This window comes from Schistosoma mansoni, chromosome 4, assembly GCF_000237925.1.
Source record: "Schistosoma mansoni strain Puerto Rico chromosome 4, complete genome".
Lineage (NCBI taxonomy): Eukaryota > Metazoa > Platyhelminthes > Trematoda > Strigeidida > Schistosomatidae > Schistosoma > Schistosoma mansoni.
This window is the reverse complement of record NC_031498.1, coordinates 18,653,618-18,675,080: the sequence shown is the minus strand read 5'-3', so window position 1 is coordinate 18,675,080 and position 21,463 is coordinate 18,653,618. Positions and strand designations below refer to the sequence as shown.

General features: G+C 38.0%; 1 protein-coding gene across 1 annotated transcript; it reads right to left on the bottom strand.

The window, feature by feature from the left end:
* Nucleotides 1-4,881: 4,881 nt before the first annotated feature.
* Nucleotides 4,882-19,644, bottom strand: Smp_096760 (phosphoglycerate mutase). The gene is made up of 6 exons (XM_018797061.1): nucleotides 19,621-19,644; nucleotides 18,730-18,989; nucleotides 16,296-16,470; nucleotides 7,763-7,861; nucleotides 6,397-6,505; nucleotides 4,882-5,224 (listed from the first exon to the last, which is right to left on the bottom strand). The coding sequence occupies exons 2-6, from the start codon at nucleotides 18,975-18,977 to the stop codon at nucleotides 5,103-5,105; spliced, it is 753 nt and encodes a 250-aa protein (XP_018652140.1). The 5' UTR covers nucleotides 18,978-18,989; nucleotides 19,621-19,644; the 3' UTR covers nucleotides 4,882-5,102.
* Between the last annotated feature and the right edge of the window lie 1,819 nt (nucleotides 19,645-21,463).

Below are 21,463 nucleotides of genomic sequence, written 5' to 3'. Positions count from 1 at the left end.
CGCAACAAGCATCATCATAAGGAATGGATCTCTATGGGAACGCTGGACAAGGTTGAAGAAAGGAAGAACGAGAAGACAGCAATTAACAACAGTCGAACACGAGCAGAGAAAGTCAAGGTGCAAGCAGAGTATACAGAAGCAAACAAGGAAGTGAAGAAGAGCATTAAAGCCGACAAGCAGAAATACATGGAAGGACTAGCAACGATTGCGGAAAAAGCTGCAAGGGAAGGGAATATAAAACAACTATATGATACAACGAAGAAACTAGCAGGTAAATGTAGTAAACCAGAGAGACAAGTCAAGGACAAAGAAGGGAAGACGATCACGAAGATTCAAGAACAGAGGAAAAGATGGGTAGAATACTTCGACGAACTGTTGGATAGACCAGCCCCATTGAATCCACCGGACATCGAAGCAGCACACACAAACCTTGCTATATCTGTCACTTCACCAACGACCGAAGAAATCAAGATGGCCGTCAGACAAATCAAGAATGGGAAAGCAGCAGGACCTGATAATATACCAGCTGAAACATTGAAGTAACTGCAAACATGTTTCAACTTCTATTCAAGAAGATTTAGGAGGAAGAACAAGTGCCACCGACAGACTGGAAAGAAGGATACCACATCAGGATACCAACGAAAGGAGATCTGAACAAATGTGAGAACTACAGAGGCATCAGTTTTCTGTCAGTACCAGGAAAAGCTTTCAATAGAGTGTTGCTGAACCAGATGAAAGACGCAGAAGACGCTCGACTTTGAGATCAACAGGCTGGATTCCGCAAGGATCGGTCGTGCACAGACCAAATTGCGACACTACGGATCATTGTTGAACAATCAGTTGAGTGGAATTCGTCACTATACATCAACTTCATTAACTATGAGAAGGCGTTTGACAGCGTGGACCGCAGAACATTATGGAAACGTCTTTGACACTATGGAGTTCCTCAGAAGATTGTCAACATTGTCCAGAACTCATCCGACAGACTACAGTGCAAAGTAGTGCATGGAGGACAGCTGACAGATGCATTTCCAGTAAGGACCGGAGTCAGACAAGGCTGTCTACTCCCCCCTTCTTCTTTCTTCTGGTGATTGACTGGATTATGAAAACCTCGACATCTGATGGGAAGCACGGAATACAATAGACATCTCAGAATCAATTAGACGATTTTGAATTCGCAGATGACCTAGCCCTTCTATCCCATGCGCACGAACAAATACAGACGAAGACAACTAATGTAGCAGTAGCCTCTGCATCAATAGACCTCAACATACACAAAGGGAAAAGCAAGATTCTCAAATACAACACGGAGAACACCAACCCAATCACACTTGATGACGAAACCCTGGAAGATGTGAAATTATTCACGTACCTTGGAAGCATCATTGATCAACAAGGAGGATCGGATGCAGACATAAAGGCGAGGATTAGCAAAGCAAGGACCGCATTCCTATAATTGAAGAACATATGGAACTCAAAACAACTGTCAACTAATACCAAAGTGAGAATCTTCAATACGAACGTCAAGACAGTCCTACTGAACAGAGCTAAAACGTGGAGAACCACTACAACCATCGTCGAGAAGGTGCAAGTATTTATAAATAGTTGTTTACGTAAAATACTCAACATCCATTGGCCGGTTACCATCAGTAACAGCCTTCTGTGGGAGAGGACAAACTAGCTTCCAGATGAAGAGGAAATTAAGAAAAAACGCTGGAAGTGGATAGGACATACATTGAGGAAATCACTAAACTGCATCACGAGGCAAGCCCTAACTTGGAATCCGGAAGAGAAGTGGAAAAGAGGAAGGCCAAAGAACACATTACGCCGGGAAATAGAAGCGGATATGAAAAGGATGAATGTTAACTGGAAAGGATTGTCCAGGACAGGGTTGGATGGAGAGTGTTCTTGTGCGACCTATGCTTCTGTACCAGGGATAACAGATGTAAGTTAGTAAGTACATATTTTCCCTTATTATCCTGAAGAAAGGAAGAATAAAGTGTTACAGAGATAATATGAATTCATTTCATTTAGTAAGATTCTCTTCAGCTGTTTTTAACCTATGTTTCGAGAAATCAAAATTATTGTGAAGTGTAGATATTTATAAGTGGTTGAGCGATGAGTTTGAAGGCACATAGTGTTTCGAATACTTATAATACGTGAGAGATTGTGAATCATCCAACATAGTAACAAGAAATTATAGAGGTAAAATAACTAATTGATCATATAATGAAGTTGTTGAATATAAATTAATAGCAATCAAGAATAACATGAGTTGAGACCACTCAGTCAAAAAATATTTATAAATTTGGTGATGTATTTAAAACAAGAGAACAAACTGCAAGAATGATGTACTGAACTGGCGATAATGTCACCATTGTGAAGAAAGATTTGCAACTATTTCCTTTTGGATACTTAGGTCCGACCTAGGTCAACTGACGACTATTGCTTCGGTGAGTTTGAGTATCGATTGATGTTGGAAGTTTTCAGTCTATCAACTTAATGTCATTTGTCACAGATGTCTTGCAATACCACTGCTAAAATCCATTACTCTGATTGACCTGAGACTTTTTAGGATATCTTCTTGAAATCACTTTCTGTTCAACCAATGCAACTGCTTGATAGGTAAATGTAAATTTGTATGATCAGTTGGCTGTAACATGAAAGGGTTATCTATCAAATTTTCACCGGAGTAAGGAATATATTGTGTTCGTACAGAATAATCCGCTTGGCTGTAAGATGAGTCCTATAAAGTGTGGTTTTAAGCTTCGCTTTATTATCATTACAACATCGTCACCTTTGATTCAACTGTAGTGAAAAGGTGTTTCTTTCCTGCTGTAATTTCTTGGGCATTTCGCTTTCACATATCCCTTATTTCTTGATACATTTCCTTGTATATCCATTATTCCTTAAACATTCTTTAATTTTCATTAATTTCACCTGTGTATCGGTACTACATATCCGTTTCGTTCTGATATGTAACTAATCAGACAAAAGCTGTTAAGATTTAGATAAACACCATCCCATGTATCTTTTCGATAAACTGAATGTTGAACTGTACTATCCTCCCTTTGTTGTATGGTAATGTCAAGAAAGTGGAATTTATCATCCCATTTCAGTGCTCTGGTAATTTATTTTAATAAGCGTTGTTGATCATTACATGTAATAAAAGTACCGTCAAAATAATTCGCATAATACATCATTTTCTCAGTTACTCCCTTAAGCTCGATCTTTTCAGGGTTAGCCAAGAATATATCAACAAGGAAAGGATTAAGTGAGCTACCTTTTGCTACCCCATAATTTTAACGGTGTGTAACGTTATGAAATCGATTTTATCCATTTCCTAGTGTTAAGCCGTAAACTCATTACCTTTATGATTTCCATAGAATATATTAATCTTTATGGATACTACTGCACAAGATACATCCAATTTAACATCATCCCATAACAGCTCACAAATAGATGCCATACCATCTTTACACTGTCTTGGTACAGAACACAAGTAACATTTAAGAGACAACGGTAACGAAACAAAGAAATAAATGTAGTGAACGAGATTTGTATTTGAATAAGTAGAATTTTATGAGTACATAACTACGGAGTTCACTTTATAATAAGAAAGATGGATTATGAAATTCGACCTCAAATCAAATTTAGAACGCAGGATATAACTATAAAATGAGAAACGTTCAAGTTTTCTTTAAAGTAGGTAAATGAAGATTTCTCAAGTAAGAAATGACTCAGGGAACTAACACATTGGCATTGGACCAAACTACCGAACTTTGGGGATACATAACAGGATGTAACCTCATCTTAGGAAGTAGGTATCATTACCAAGGTTTGACTTGATAATTTCGAATAAATTGAGTAGATTGTTATAAATATATATTTATTTATCTTAGTAAGGTTCAATAAGCGGAAATATAAGATCCCGTTAGACTAGCACACATTTACCATCATATTTGCATAACTTAGACGTCTCCTCCAAACATGTTGACATTTTTGTTGTGTTTAGACAGCATTCACACCATTTTATTATTGCTCATTTAATTAGCATGTTACGTCACCCTTGACTGACCTGGTCAATAAATACATTATTATTGTCCACCTACGTTGACTGGTTTTTACGTACAATTTTAACTTCACGATTTGATTTGGCTGAAAATCCATGTCCAGTATACATCACCTAGTAGTCATTTCAACACAAAGAAAGCTAACAAACCTGGTAAATAATCCTAAATCCATACAATGTATTTTAGATATAAACTCGGTTATTTCGTTTGATCGATAGTTCGGGTGTGATGAAAACGTATTGGAATTTTCTTCATTTGTCATAATTTTGTGAGAATTCCTAAACAATATACGAATATTACCGACACATTCAGATATATTACTTATGATCAATCCATATTTTGTGTTATCTCTTCAATCACCACTTTACCTACCTATTTATTTTTTGAATGGTTATTAGTAATATTTGAAGGGATACGCGGTTGAAGTGGATCCACTAAGGTACATTATCCTGTTTAAATGTCATTCCCGATTTATTCGAGTAAAAATTGTGGGGAATGTGCATGAAACTTCGCAGTGAAATATAAGTACAACCTATGAAACAAACTGTTTCAGATTTGAATACAAGGATGAATAACAACCATTGCTTGTTATACAAATTTTTTGGGTGATTGAGCTATTTTATTGGAAATGTTTCGTTCTTGGAGGTGATTAGTGCGAACAGAAAAATAACTACCAAACTCCTCCTTAACAACACATCGTTTCCATCATCTAAATAGAATATACTGTACATTCATTGATATGGATTTACATCGAATTCCAATAACATTTCCTACAGTCTCCTAATCCCTACTACAAACAATCCTGGTACATTTTCAATAATTTTTATTGATCTTATCATAACTATAACCTATAAAACAAACGCTATAAAGGAAAATATTTACTTCATACAATACGATTATGAGTAAGGACGATCAGAGTATCTGTTCATTACTCAAAGCTATAGATGACTAAAATTATTCAAAACATGTGTTAAATATTAATGGATGGATGAATAATGAAGAAATTATCGATAATGATAATTATTCGCTTCATTTCTTTTTTCCCTGGTTCGCCACACGTGCTATTGCTGCTGCTACTGTCGCTTCATCGGCAAGATAATAGTGTTTGGTTGGCTTCAAGTTCGCATCCAGTTCATAGACTAGTGGAATACCTAGAAAACGCAAAATACATTGAACGTCAGTGCAGTAGAAGATATTATTTAACTTCATCAAGAAATAGTACAATTAGGCTAATAAAACTTCCAAGGTTAGCCACCTGTTATACATTACTCATAGCATTAGCTAATCCACCTTTTCTTCATGAACTTAATGAGTCATGTCAAGTTGAGGAAGCCCAAACCTCTATAAAAACCGGAACTACTTCATCAACCAATTTTTCATGCCAACTGCATTTATTGTGCTCTTTATTTATGGTTTTGTCGAACAAGTTATTCAGTATTGGTTTGATATTTTAATGTGCCATTTTTTGAACCGTGAAACGGGAATATTTGCATAATACAATGACTCGACTGTTTTGTTTTTTCTCTCCAATTACATACAAGTTGACAAATTTAGTGATTTGAAATCTTACTGTAACTTAGAGTGTAAATGAAGTTAAGAATTAAAGTTTTAACAGAGATCTTATAAACGACAATAGAGACAGTTCTAGAATGTCTCAAACAATTTCATTACGTAATATCACGAGAATATAGAAGGTTAGTAAAGACATTTTGGGTATTTTTTTCTCCTACGTGACTACTCGTCTACAGGTTTCAAAATACAAATATGTTATGTGCACGATAAATATGCCATTTGATATAAAGGCAACAATTAGTCTTCGTGTTTCACGAATCTAATACGATTAGTTTATAACTAACGAATGCTGATTCTAATTCCCAAACATCGTTTAGTGCTTTAGTATACGAGTTTCCTGATACACTGTAATACAAAGCGCATTACCAGCTGTTTAGTTTACGAAGTCAATAAAAGAGTAGCTTTTGATAAAAAACAGAACCCAGAATATTGTTACAAGTTATTTACACACTGAAACAAACAGGCAACGAGAGTCAAAAGATATTTCAAAATTTTCGGACAGACTCAAGTAAATTTTCAAAAAGAATGAAGATATTTTAAACTATTTATCATGACAACAGCAACCTTTCACAAGTATCATACGTAACATATCGTTGACATTTAATAACCATAATACCAAATATGTTCAAAAATCGAGAAGATACAAGAACGGGTCAACTTCTTCGCAAAAACCATTTGATGAGATTACTAGAAAAATTATCAGCAATATATTTATTCATGTCATTCTGGAAAACATAAACATCAAACTAACCAGTGGGTATATTGAGTTCCACAATATCTGAATCAGATGTATTATCCAAGTACTTGATAAGCGCTCTTAAACTGTTTCCATGGGCGACAATCAGAACCTGTTCGCGTCTCTAAATTTATAGAAGGAAGGTAAAAAGAACTACAAACCCAGTCAAATACAGTACAAAATAAGTAAGAAATCTGATAATATTAAAAAGTCCTTATTTAGGTAAATGTGTGTTATTGTCAACTGCCTAAAAACGTCTAACCATCTAAACTACTCCGACGAGTAAAATAGGGTTGAGTCCAGTTATGAAGTTTGAGCTTTATCGGGTGAAAACATCGATGATATCCGCTTTTTGATATTTTAAATAAAAATGATCAGTTTAATATTTAAATCCTGTTACTAAGCGGATGGATGAGATACAGGCCCGAAACCTCCAGGAAGAGGTTCTTATCACATGAACAAGTTTGACAAAGCAAGAACAACAAGCCAGATTTATCAATGGAATAAATTGTGTAAGTCCAAGTCATCGAAAATAAAACTAGTTTCAGAGCTGGATCATTATGAAATTTTATTAGTGAAGACTAACTGTAATGCGTCAAGATGTTACATTTGTAGATTACCAGTCGTAGTAGAAACAAGATACAACTCAGTCGTAATAACTAACTAGTGACTAATCAACATAAAAAACTCAAAGAAAGGATGACATGTTGATCAAACCTCTTTTATGAAGACCTTTAAGTGTTTTAGAATTTTTTTTTAGATTAAAATTGAATTTTTTATTGGACTGACGAACACATACTGGATTTAAGTTTATTTTGATGAGTAAGCTGATCTCGAATAATATTAACAGATCTGCTAACTTGATACTACACAATCAATGTAGGTTAATCTATCAAAAAGATAATATAAGTGTTTTGGTCACAGAATGAACATTTGATTTTCGAGTGACAAGTAAGGCTTAAATACATTTCCATTAACGAACACAGCTACTCTGATTTCCAGATAATACCATTTTACAATACAGCCTTACAATTTTTAGAATCCTACATTTCAGAAAGCAATCGCTAGATACTATAATACGAAACCAGACAAATTACAGGAATATCACCGTGACCTAATATTCCAGTTAAATTCGACATAACCTAGTTTCACTATAATCATCCTGAATTGTTTATCAAAATGTAAGTAATCTTATTTACATTGTATCATACTTAATCGATACCTTTTGAAATACAGATTAATTTATAGTCGATTGAAGCGATTGTTAAACGTTTGAAGAAATAATGAGTTTCCAGCTTTCAAAGAGAATGATAACATCAGAAAATGTAAAACTGGTTAAACAAAGATTGTGTTTGAAATATAAAATTTAATATGTTTATACCTTTATACTTGCAGAAATAGTATCAAACCAAAATGGCAGTACACGTTGAACAGTGTCCTTTAAACACTCAGTACGTGGTATGCAGGAAGAGTCAAGTAACTGAAAACGAAATCAATCATTTAAATAATATCAAGTTTGCGTCATGTATATATGCAGTAAAGTAACTGAATAACAAAAGCAGAAATAAGTGGCACAAAATGCAGTAGCTAGTATAAAAAAAGTGAGAAATCTCGAATCCCTCTGGTTAAGACTGTAAAGACTTACGTTCTCTCTCAACTTTGATCATAATGAATGAAGTATACAAATGCCAGTATATTTCCAAACATACAGTTATAATGCTTTTTATCACTAAAAATAGTGATACAGTGTAGGTTTAAGTTGCAAGGCTTTAAATTACGCTTATATGGAGGCTAGATATTAGTATGTTAAAGCTCCAAAGACCGGGGTTCCAAAATGAACAGGTGAAATCACTATAATTTAATTCATGGAACTTTGTAATGTAGGTTTATATAGAAAAGTATCTAATGAAGAAAAACAAAATTGCTGCGAGTCCGAGGATAGAAAATAATACGCCAATACAAACACAACTGATAAAACAAGCAATTGACGTGAGAAAATCCTAGGAGGTCCTAATTATTGAGATAGTTCACGCCGCTTTTTTGGGTACAGTAAATTAAAACTGATATAACATTATCATGGATTTTGATCAGTGCCTGATAAGATCTGGGAGTTACAGAATCAGATAATTTATACAACTACAGACTTCGTGATTCGCAAACAGAAACTAAACTAAAATACTGTCTTTAATCTGAACAGCTTTATTTAATGGATGCCTTGTTGCCATTTTCACACAGTTTTAACACCTAAAAACCTTGATTGATAAAAGAATGCTGAAAAATCAAAAGTAGGATATATGTTGGAGCAAAGTACAACACACTGATGAACTAACTAACTAACTACTACTTAACTATATGGTGTAGTTAGTTTACAAAAGATATATTAATAACTATCACCTAATACTTCTGCGTTGTTTGCCTGATCTTTTTATTGTATTAACCCGATTGGGTTTAGTGGATATTACACAGATATTAGAACAATAACGATGGGTGAACATTATTGAGGATGTAAATGCTTTAAAACTGGGAGTTACAAAACATGATTATAAGGATAAAAATAGGAAAAGTGGACATAAGCTTAAATGATTATACTTGGGATTCTGTGTCTACCTACTTGACTTACTGTAACAGTCAGTGTCTTTATGGACTTCATTTAACACACAAACAGTCAGTCACAACGTAGAACTTCGTACATACGTACATTAGTTCCAGTTGCCATACCACATTAGCACAGAGATGAAGTTGTCGATTCAAATCCCATTGTGGTAGAAGTAGTAAGAGTATAAGCAGTAATCGGAAAGATTAGGGTTTGAAGATGTTATTCAAGGAGTATAATTCAGTGAAACAAATTCTGAAAGAAAAAAAAGATAGCGACATGAAGAATTCAGAAGATTAGAATTTGGGAGAACACAAAGAGTGGATGCACCTTCGCCATTGCAAACGATTTTGAGCCATATCATTCAAGGTAGTCTACACCTACCAACATGGCTCAGTCCACTTGTCAGCGACTTCATGGATTTATGTCACGTTTTGGTCTGGCCGCCCATAGCTTTCTTCCAACCTACTCCTACACCATGAAACATTGCACGTCGGGACAATCGGTGGTTAGGCATACGTAACACGTGTCCCAGCCATCTCAACTGATGAAGTTTCACTACTTCGTCAATCGATTTGCCATCCTTACCTAGTACCCGTTTCCTAACAACTGCATTACTTACCCAGTGGTCCCGGGATATACGAGCAAGGCTTCGAAGACACCTATCATTGAATACTAGTAGCCTACGAATATCTTCTACTCTTATCGGCCATGTTTCACTGACATAAAGTAGGACGGAACGAACTGCTGCACAGTAAACCCGTCCTTTGGTTGCTAGACGGATATCTCGCCTACGCCATAAATGACGCAAGTTGGCGAAAGCTAGACGAGCCTTCTACATCCGTACTGAGATTTCGTCACACACCAGACCACAAGGGCTGATGAGACTCCCAAGATAAGTGAAGCGGTCAACACGCTCAACTACTTCACTCCCTATCATTAGTTCAGGTGTCGATGCAACCCAATCCTGAAGTAACATTTTGAACTTAGAGGGAGAGAATCGCATCCCGAACATGCCTGCATAGTTGCTTGTAGTGGTCAGAAGACTCTGCATTTTGTCAGCGTCTTCACCAAATAAAACTATGTCGTCGGAGTATTCTAAGTCAACACACAAACATTGGTACATGGAGGCACCAAATATATATGCGCCACATAAATCATTTGATTTTTGTGAGGGCTGGAATATTACCCGGGTGCCCAAACCGAAGCAGATAGTTTTCTTAGGAGAACACTCCCCGAGCCTTTGACCTAGAGGTCTAATCTACAAGGCAGTGGAGCACCATTAGGATATGCACTCCTATGGTAGCCGGTGACCAACAATAAGTTCATACGCTATTTGTTTCTTCAGGATCCTGGAGCCCATGTGCACCAGTCCGGTTAAAGCGCCGGACATTTGCTTTTCGCCCTCTCAATTTAGCAAACAACACCCCTGCCGCGAGAAGTCAGTGAGTAGGACTTCCCTGGCGGTGGTTGTATGCACGTGGCTATGTGAGAGCATTTCGAGAGAGAGAGAAAGAAAGAGAGCAGACTCTCCTCACCCTCGGACGCATCAGGGCATTTAAGGGCCCTACACCAGCTATTACTGAGCGTCGAGGTAGCTGGTGAATGGGGATACACAATACATGTCTTGACCATCTCAGTCAATAAAGATTATTTATTTGAACACAAACATTAGTACAAGGGAGCACCAAATACATATGCGCCATACAATAACAATGAGGCCAGTGGTAGTTATCATTGATTTATGTGAAGGCTGTGATACTGTCTCACAAATCGATTTGCCATACTTACCTATTACTGTCTAACCATTGCGTTGCTAAGACGATGGTTTCATAATATATGAGCAATGGTTTGAAGACATCTATAATGGGATACTAGTAATTTACGAATATCCGCTATTTATAAAGGATGTCATAAAGAAGAACAGAGCCGAATGATGACCAGTTCTTTTATTCCATCATATCTAGACACCAAAATAAAGATCAGTGTGTAAAATCTTGTGATTTCTGGCAGTAAAAATAATCCGGGATTTTAAAGGGAAAACCATATACTCCAACTTGCTATTTTTAGCTTGTAGTTGTCGATTTTTCGCTTACAAATAAAATGTGTGGAGATTTGTCACTAACAGTCTAACGATGTCCTTTGCAGATAATTATTCATGTCGGGACGGCTTTGAGAAGCGTGACAAAGCCACTAGAGGCTCTACTGGAGCCGAAGAGATTCCATCTAATCAGAACCTGATAGAAAATTTCAGAGTACCTGCGTGGCATGCTACGATTGAACAATAGCACAACTTGCTTTTTGAGGATTGGCCGAACTGTAAGGATGTTATAGCCAATACTAATAACCACAATTACCCATGTTTTTCTGTACATTTTTTATTCTTACCCAACAATCTCTTCCCCTGCTTCTTCCATTTTTCGATTTGCGACTGTTGGTTTCTACACGTTCGAGTGCCGTTAGTTGTATGTCGTATTCTGCCGTAATCAAGTACAGAACGTAACAGTTCATTGACGATATAAGATATGTGTATGCTTATTTTAAATAAGAATGATAAGGCTCCGGAATGCTTTTAAGGTTAAAGCAGGAAGCATTATTTTCGCCGCACATTAAGATACAGATAACATGAGAATACGTGCACTACATGAAAAGACTAAGAATTTCAATGAATTTGGTTTCAAGACATAATGGTAAACCACAGTAGTTTTAAATCAAATGACACTTTGCAAAAGCAGTATCGCATGCGTGTGTTTGGAAAGTCTAAACAAGGGGTCTTAATGTTTGTCTGTGTATGCCACAATCCAATGGGTTTTGCTTAGTTGAAGTATGTGATTGAAAAGTATAGAAAATATTCCTAGTTCATCAGTTAAGCGATCACCTTATTTTTATTTATTTATTTATTTAAGCCTGTTACTCCCAATGGAGCATAGGCCGCCGACCAGCATTCTCCAACCCACTCTGTCCTGGGACTTCTTTTCTAGTTCTATCCATTTTTTGTTCATTCTTCTCATGTCTGTCTATATTTCTCGGCGTAATGTGTTCTTTGATCTTCCTCTTCACCTTTGACCTTCAGGATTCCATGTGAGGGCTTGTCTTGTGACACAATTAGGTGATTTCCTAAAAGTGTGCCCAATCCACTTCCAGCGCTTCTTCCTGATTTCTTCCTCTGCTGGAATCTGGTTTGTTGTCTCCCACAGTAACTTGTTGCTGATAGTGTCTGGTCAACGGATCCGAAGTATCTTGCGTAGACAACTGTTAATAAACACTTGTATCTTCTAAATCATGGCTTTCGTCGTTCTTCACGTCTCCGCCCCATACAGTAGAACTGTCTTGACATTTGTATTGAAAATCCTAACCTTGGTGTTGGTTGACAATTGTTTTGAGTTCCAGATGTTCTTCAGTTGCAGATATGCTGCTCTTCCTTTGCCGATCCTCGCCCTCACATCTGCATCTGATCCACCGTGTTCATCAATGATGCTGCCCAGGTATGTAAAGGTTTCCACATCCTCCAAAGCTTCTCCGTCAAGTGTAATTTGATTGGTGCATATTGTATTGTATCGGAGAGTCTTCCTTTTCCCTTGTTTATATTGAGACCTACTGCTGCTACACTGGTCGTTTTCTCCTGCATTTGTTGTTGCGTTTGTGATAGAAGAGCCAGATCATCTGCGAAGTCTAAATCGTCAAGCTGCATCCTGCCTGTCCACTGTATCACGTGCTTTCCTCCAGATGTTGACGTCTTCATGATCCAGTCGATCACCAGGAGAAAGAGAAAGGGTGAGAGTAAGCAACCTTGCCTAATACCGGTCTTTACCTCGAATGAGTCGGTAAGTTGTCCTCCGTGAATGATTTGGCAGTTTAGTCCATCATAGGAGTTCCGTATGATATTGACTATCTTCTCAGGCACACCGTAGTGTCTAAGAAGTCTTCATAGTGTTGTCCTGTTCACGCTATCAAATGCTTTCTCGTAGTCAATGAAGTTGATGTAGAGTGATGAATTCCATTTAATTGATTGTTCCACAATGATCCGTAGAGTTGCGATTTGGTCGGCACACGATCTATCCTTACGAAATCCAGCTTGTTGATCTCGAAGTTGGGCGTCTACGGAATCCTTCATTCTGTTTAACAATACTCTGTTGAAGACTTTTCCAGGTATTGAGAGAAGAGTGATGCCTCTGTAGTTGTCGCACTTGCTGAGATCGCCTTTCTTTGGTATCTTGATCAGAAGTCGTTTTTTCCAGTCTATTGGTACTTGTTCTTCATCCCAAATCTTGCTGAAGAGAGTGTGGAGTATCTTGGCAGTTGCTGCTACATTTGCTTTCAGTGCCTCTGCCGGGATGTTGTCTGGTCCCGCTGCTTTGCCGCTCTTGATTTGTCTAATAGCCATGCTGATCTCCTCAATTGTTGGTGGGCCAACATCGATTGGGGGGTCTGTGGGTGCTGCTTCGATGTTGGGTGGGTTCAGTGGAGCTGGTCGATTCAAGAGTTCTTTGAAGTGTTCTACCCACCTGTTTCATTGTTCTTCAATGTCGGTGATTACTTTGCCCTCCTTGCTTTTCACTGGTCTTTCTGGCTTACGGTAATTTCCAGCAAGTTTCTTTGTTGTATCATACAGTTGTCTCATGTTTCCCTCTCTTGCAGCCTTTTCCGCTGTCATTGCTAAATCTTCCACATATTTACGTTTGTCGGTTCTGATGCTCCTTTACACTTGCTTGTTTGCCTCTGTGTATTCGGCTTGTGCCTCGGTTTTTTCTGCTCTTGTTCAGCTGATATTGATTGCTGCCTTCTTGTTCCTCCTTTCTTCAATTTTATCCAGTGTACCAACAGTGATCCATTCCTTGTGATGGTGCTTTTTTTGGCCCAGAACCTACTGACATGTTGAAACGATTGCCTCCTTGATACCTTTTCAGTTGCTCTCCATGGTAGTTCCTTCTCCATTGAGTAGATCATGAAAGGCCTGGAACCTATTGCTGAGGGCTATGTTGAATTTGTTGAGTTTGTCAGCATCTCGAAGAAAGGCCATATTAAACTTTTGTGATGTTGTCCGCGCCATTGTCCACTGCTTCTAAAGTTTTAGTTTCATCTTGGCGACCAGCAAATGATGATCGGATGCTATATCAGCTCCTCTTCTGGTTCTCACATCCTCCATCGTCCTCCTGAACTTTTTGTTCATGCAGATATGGTCGATTTGATTCTGTGTAGTGTGATCTGGTGAAATCCAAGTGGCTTTGTGTATGTTTTTGTGTGGGAATGTGGTGCCACCTATGACCAGTTTATTGAAGGCACATAGGTTTGCAAATCTCTCACCATTTTCGTTCCTTTCTCCCAGTCCATGTCGTCCCATGACGTCTTTGTATCCAGTGTTGTCCTTTCCAACCTTGGCATGTAAATCTCCCATCAGAATGGTCAGGTCCTTGGTTGGGCACTTCTCGAAGATCGACTGCAGCCTATCGTAGAATTGGTCTTTAGCGTCTTCATCGTAGTCGTTGATAGGCGCATAGCATTGGATGACGTTCATTGTAATGCCCTCTCTCTTTGTTTTGAAGGAGGCTTTGATGATCCTTGGTCCATGAGATTTCCATCCAATAAGTGCATTTTGTGCTTTTCTGGACAGCATTAATGCCACTCCTTGTGTATGTGGAGCATTTTCTTCTTCATGACCGGAGTATAACAGAATTTCCCCTGAAGATAGTCGTTGTTGTCCAATCTGCGTCTAATGTGTTTCACTGATTCCAAGCACCTCCAGGTTGTATTTTCTCATTTCTGCAGCAATTTGGAAGACTCTTCCGGTTCCCCACATTGTCCGGACATTCCATGTACCTATAAAAATTGTCGCTCTAGTTGTAAGAAGGTGCATCGGCCTCATGACTTCGAAGGAACTCGGCTTTCATCATGAGACATCATAATTATTCCTTCTACTTCTAGGGCAGAGTTTAAATGGTTTGAATATTTTTTTCTGGTTAGCGTTTTTTTAGCGAGTTGGTTTTCTACGGGATGGGGTCGCTATCCCCATGCCCAACCCTCCTCTTTTACCCAGGCTTGGGACCGGCAGTAACCCCGGAGGAGGAGCTACAGGCGGAGTTTAAGCGATCGCCAGTAAAATTAAATTCTTAAATGCTGAGCTTTGTTTATCACGCACATATATCAAGTATGTTATGATCGTACAAACTGTGATTAACATTTATGAGCTTCAAAAATTACTGTTAAGTATATCATATATATTCCCAGAAAGGACACAAAATGGTATTTTAAGTAAGAACTTTTCTGATCGAACTTATAATAGATAAATTTAATGTTCATGCTATATGAAACTATCTCCGCCTGTAGCTCCTCCGGTGGCTACTGTCGGTCCCAAGCCCGGGTAAAGGAGCAGGGTTGGGCATGGGGTTAGCGACCCCATCCCGTAGAAAACCGACTCGCTAAAAAACGCTAACCAGAAAAAATTTCTGGTCGGCGGCCTATGCTTCATTGGGAGTAACAGGCGTAAGTAAGTAAGTAAGCTACATGAAAGGTTTAAAGCTAGTAACTAGGTTTCAATATTATATTGAAATCATTTGAATATTTAGGACTTGAGATTAATGTGTGAACAGAATCTGAACTGTGCGGTCGACAGTACGTCCGTACTTAAATGAGGTCATTTCTAAGTCTTCGTTAGCTTCATTATCTTACGAAAAATTTGAAAAACAGTTACTACATAAACAGATCCTTATGAATCAGGATAAAACCAGATATATGATTTCCATAACCAAGTGTAGCAACCGCACCCCCAAATGCCCTGGTACGGTCGAGAGTGGGAAGAGTCTGCTCTCCTTCTCGAAATGCTCTCATATGGCCACGCGAATATATAGCCTCTGTCAGGGAAGTCCTACTCACTGCCTTCTCGTGGCACCGGCGTTGTTCACAAAAGTGAGAGGACGAAAAGCGAATGTCCGGCGCTTTAACCGGGTTGGTGGATGTGGAGGATCCACCTAGGGGAGTTGGAAAACCCTGATTCCAAACCAATGGTCCACATGGGCTCCAGGATCCTGAAGGAACGAATGGCGTATGAACCAACTGTTGGTCACCGGCTACCATGAGACTGCATCTCCTTACGATGCTCCACTGCCTTGTGGACTAGACCTTTAGGTCAAAGGCTCCGGGTGTGGCCCCCTAAGAAAACCACCTGCTTCATTTTGGGCACCTGGGCAGTATCACAGCCCTCATACAAATCGAATGAGATTTGTGAGGCGCATATTTATCTGGTGCTTCCTTGTACCAATATTTATGTGTTTAAATAAATAAAAATAAAATAACTTCAGTCAATATCTTTAGTAGAAATACTTACGGCATACTTTGGTTCATTACCGGGGAAGCGAGGATCTGAAATGTCAACAGGAGGGGGAGGTATATCATAAGCACGTCTCCATATTTTAACTTGTTCCTCTCCATGTTTGGCAGCAGTTTCAGACTTATTCAGACCTTGAAGAGCACCGTACATTCTTTCATTTAGACGCCATGTTCTGTAGTAAATGGAAAACACATGATGTCAGCGTTTTAAAATAAAACTTGTCGAGTGTACTTTGGTTTATTCTGGAGGTAAGCTTACATGAAATTAAAACAAGAAACTTTGTGTTCAGTGGAATAGTGGGTAAAAATGAACCAGGAGACCGGAGCGACCTCCGCTATATGACAAGATGAAAAGGTAACGCAATTTTAGGTCACAATCTTTTGTTAATTCATTCTATTTATTAGTCTAGGTAGACTATATTCAGTGTTTCTACAAAAACTATTCATTTGTCCTTATGTAGGAATATTAGGTATACGTAAATACTACTATATAAATGTGCATTTCAGCCTAATGATGACATGTTTTAATATGTATTTGAAGTCGGCAAATCTATATTAGTCCGTTTTTCGTATTATTTCGAGTCACAGGAATAACAGTGGTTCAGCTGAGTATACGCCCCCAAATACCCTGATACGGCCGAGGGTGAGGAGAGTCTGCTCTCTTTCTTTCTCTCTCTCTCGAAATGCTCTCACATAGCCACGTGCATACAACCACCGCCAGGGAAGTCCTACTCACTGACTTCTCGCGGCAGGGGTGTTGTTTGCTAAATTGAGAGGGCGAAAAGCAAATGTCCGGCGCTTTAACCGGACTGGTGCACATGGGCTCCAGGATCCTGAAGAAACAAATAGCGTATGAACTTATTGTTGGTCACCGGCTACCATAGGAGTGCATATCCTAATGGTGCTCCACTGCCTTGTAGATTAGACCTCTAGGTCAAAGGCTCGGGGAGTGTTCTCCTAAGAAAACTATCTGCTTCGGTTTGGGCACCCGGGTAATATTCCAGCCCTCACAAAAATCAAATGATTTATATGACGTGTAAAGTGTTATCGATAAACGAACACACCGATGATAAAGTGAAACGCTCAACACCACATTAACTTTCTTTGACCTTGTACGACTATGTCTTGTTTATCCACCAATCACAACTTTATATTCATTTTAAAACAATATTCGCCTTGTTGACTCATTTTTCCTATCTCCAAGTTACCGTTCGAAACAGGTAAGGTTTATTGGGCCAAATAGCTTACTTGTTCTGACTTTGGCGAAACCAAGACTCTGGGCTCGACAGTCTAAAGAATAACTTAGAGTTGCACCTGTAGGAAATTGCTTCCTACATGGAGCATATATATTTGGTGCCTCCATGTACCAATGTTTGTGTTTAAATGAATACGCAGCAGGACGGGGGATATACTAGTACTGATACGGACGGAACACTCGGTGAGTGAAAATTGACCGGAGAATTAGGAAGCGACCGATAACGAGGATGACCAGATTTTAAGTTTGAGTAGCATGTTGTTAGCTAATCGATATTTTTGAGAATTAAATATTGAGTATTAATCAGAAGTTATTTGTAACATAGTTATGCTCTTAAAAGCTCTATAACAAACATCATAAGATGGTCTTTTGCAGGTTATAAGAAAATGATATTCTAGCATACTATTTATTTGACTAACAGATACATAAATGTGAAGGTATTTGGAATCTAACAAGAACGACTGCATACATTTGAAAGCAAAACTCAGTAAGTCTTACAAACTGATGTCATATCGATGTCTAAAAACTCAATCTTTTCAGAATAACTATTACAATAATCGAACTGTTACTTTTACTTGGTATCCTACGTCAAACTCTAGAATTAGTCTCTCGTTCTTTTCGCTATGTTTGACGAGCGCAAAACAAAACCTGTGACCGAGAAATATAAGTTTTATTACTGCTAGTAAGAATCTAAAGTTACTCAGTCCCGAAATGATGGGAGACTACTAAATAACATTAATTTCGGTTGTGGGAACTACTTGATTTAGAGTCTTAATTACTTTAATTGTCAACTAAGTGTTGATATCTTACTAACTCCCTTATTTTAATCTGAAAGTAGTCGTAGGAGAGACAATGATATGTATTATATTTCGCAAACCCCATCAAGTATTTTTCTTGTCTTGCCGTAATGAGGGAATATAATGCTTACGTTGGAAAGAACCGAATATGGATAAGTGGGTAAACGAAATCCATAATTTCTGGGCGTAACTGTTCGCTGGTTTCTAGTGGATTTTAGCTATGAAATGTGCAATTATTTTAGATATTTATCTCGTGACCCAACAGGATGACTGACAATATCATTAACTTGTATTTGAAAATTTTGAAGAGGTGGATGAAAATCAAATGCACATGAAATACATGAATACAACATGAAATACGAAAAGCCAGAATAACGCACTTTGTCACAGGTATCCAGTTAAGATCAAGTTCATCAAGGACAAAGTTTAAAGTCTTGATGGCTCTTTTTAGAACGCTTGTATAGGCAATATCAAAGGTGAAGTGATTTTGGCGTAGAAGTTGGCCAGCTTGTTTAGCCTCAGTGATACCTTGTCCTGAAAGATCTGCATCATGCCAACCACAAAATCGATTTTCTTCATTGTAAACACTCTCTCCATGGCGAATAAACACAATTCTGTAAGGAGCCATGCCACGATATACCTGAAAAGTTTAGTACAGTACATTAGTACGCCATATTTTTTACTAACGTCGGGAAGTTATATACCTGACAATCGAAAATCAGGCTGCAAAATGAAAGGTTGCTTTTAAATAGTTGGAGACAGCTTCCAGGCAAATGAAAACATATCGCCCTAAGGGATGCTACAGTAGGTGTTCGTATTCATATAAATGTTCAGAAGCATCCTAGCCCTGGGTAAAATTTTGGGGAAATTTAGAAGCATAGGTAAATTTGAGTCTTTCTTCGTTGAATTTTCCCAAAATTCACCAGTTAAACTTAATGAGATTCCCAAAACTGATCAATTTTGTCCAAAAGTAGATAGGTCTGTTTGTCATGGTCTATAACTTTACTTCAATACTTACCACTCTGGTAATGTCGGCATAACCATGAAATAGCCATACTGTCCGCAGGCTACTAAAACCAAAGTTGAAAGACCTATTCCATTTTATATCAAATGGAATATTAAAGTTACAAATATTGCACTTTAGATTTCAAAAGAGTCCTAAGAGTACACCAAAGTGCATGAAGGGTACAAGAAAACGACTCGGTGTACTACAAGTGGATTAAACCCAACAGACTTAATGCACACAACCAACCGAAAACCAAATCACGTACACCAGCCAAGAATCGTCAAAACCCACTGCTTGTTGGTACAAGTTGTTTGATTAGTCTAAACAAAATCGCATCATTTATTACACATACTTGTGACTGGGAGCTACAAAAAGTTCAACCTATTTTATATAACTCTTTAATCTTATAAGAACGCCAATGAAGCTATTTGCCCAAGTTTTTAATGGCAAGCAACCTTGTTTAATTGTCACACATTGCGGAATTAACGAAATGTTTCAGTTTCAGTTTGTTCCTTTGAATTTGTATTCACATTATGTAGGACTGATCTTGGTTACCAACATACACAACTCTGAGTACACATGCCCTCTGGAGATTTAAGGGAAAAATAGGTTACATCATAATATAATTGACGGAGTATTGGTACATATAAAATCACCACCCTCAGTACGTACGAGATTAAAGTTAATGTGGAGTTTTTTATCGAACGATTGACATTGGGGTTTCCTTTGCTAGAGAATCAGTTAAGGATGTCCATAATTTATTAATTCGGACATTGAAAATGTCTGCACAGGTTTGGCCTCAAACTATTTCCTCTAGCATTTAAAGTTGATTTCATCTTCGGTACAACGTATCACTAAGGTATGTCGATGATTTAGAAAGGTCTAAAGGATAATTAGTGATATGATTTATCACAGTTGTACTATATCAGAACTTCTGTGCTCCCCTGGTTTCCAAATTATACGTTTTTACGGGATCTCCTGACTGTATAGACTCAGTATGAGTCCCTTTCCAGTAGATTTTCTTTTGACACACTCGAAGAAACTAGTATTCGCCTATAGGTGGGAGGATATGATGTAAGGGCTCACCAAATGAGACCCTAAGTAAACACTCAAAGTAGGCTTGCATAACTCTGGGGTATTTTTATGCTTCATTTTAGAAATAATCACCATGAGTTAATTTTATTGGCCACAGAATGCTATTGCGAAGATATATATAGATTATCACATACTTAAATGTATACGTCTTCTGTGGCTCACATTGCTCTTCCCAAATCACTGTTCACATATTAAAATGCTGATATTGAGATAGAGAAGTTTCCTGTTTGTCCAGTTGTATAACCCGTTTCAAACTTTTCGAGATATCATTTGGACATAGTTTGTCTCTTTGAATCTAAGCAACTTCTGCGTTTATTATAGTTCGAAACTATGATATAATAGGTAAGTTCTCGACAAAAAGTGACCAGAGTTGTTCAAGGATGGAGATTCATGTCATCAATTCCATTGAATACCAGAGGGGCAGCGTAGAATAAAACCTGGCGGCGATGGATCACTTACTTGGGTGATTTGAAGGCCACTTTATTAAACATCTACTTACACCAACTTAGCTCAGTTTCCGGCGCAGTGTATGATGATCACATTTGTCGGATGATCCGGAGAAACCTAGGAGGAGAATATACAGCGGACGGTTATCAACCCATAGGATCCAGCTGTACGAAACAGTTAATAGGCTCTTATTACATATGAGAGGAAGATGTTGGGATTAGGAGAACACAAGTCGCTGAACCTTAACAATGTCTTTTAAATGATCTTTCATAATGATGGACCTTAGGAATCGGTGTTCAACCAAGCATTTTCAACCTGCGACCCTGTGGTGTTTATATGAATCAATGATTTCTTTGTATTGATGACTGTTTTGTTTTTGAGTTTCAAGTACGGTGCATTTGTTCGTACTCATCTAATACTTCTTGATTAAATTGCGTTATTGCTGGGATTACTAGTTTATACTATAATTCAACTACTCTTGAATAGCAAATTGGCGTCGTGAAGGAGCCTGTGATGGAGCGGTTGGATATACATTCAGAATTTAATGCTTTTAAGGATAACATGGA

Coding starts and splice junctions, on each gene's coding strand:
- Smp_096760 (XM_018797061.1), bottom strand. CDS start 18,977: ATGGCTCCTTACAGAATTGTGTTTATTCGCCATGGAGAGAGTGTTTAC. Junction 7,862..16,295: donor GTAATGAACCAAAGTATGCC/GTAAGTATTTCT, acceptor TTTCGTTTTCAG/TTACTTGACTCTTCCTGCAT. Junction 5,225..6,396: donor GGAACTCAATATACCCACTG/GTTAGTTTGATG, acceptor TGCGTTTTCTAG/GTATTCCACTAGTCTATGAA.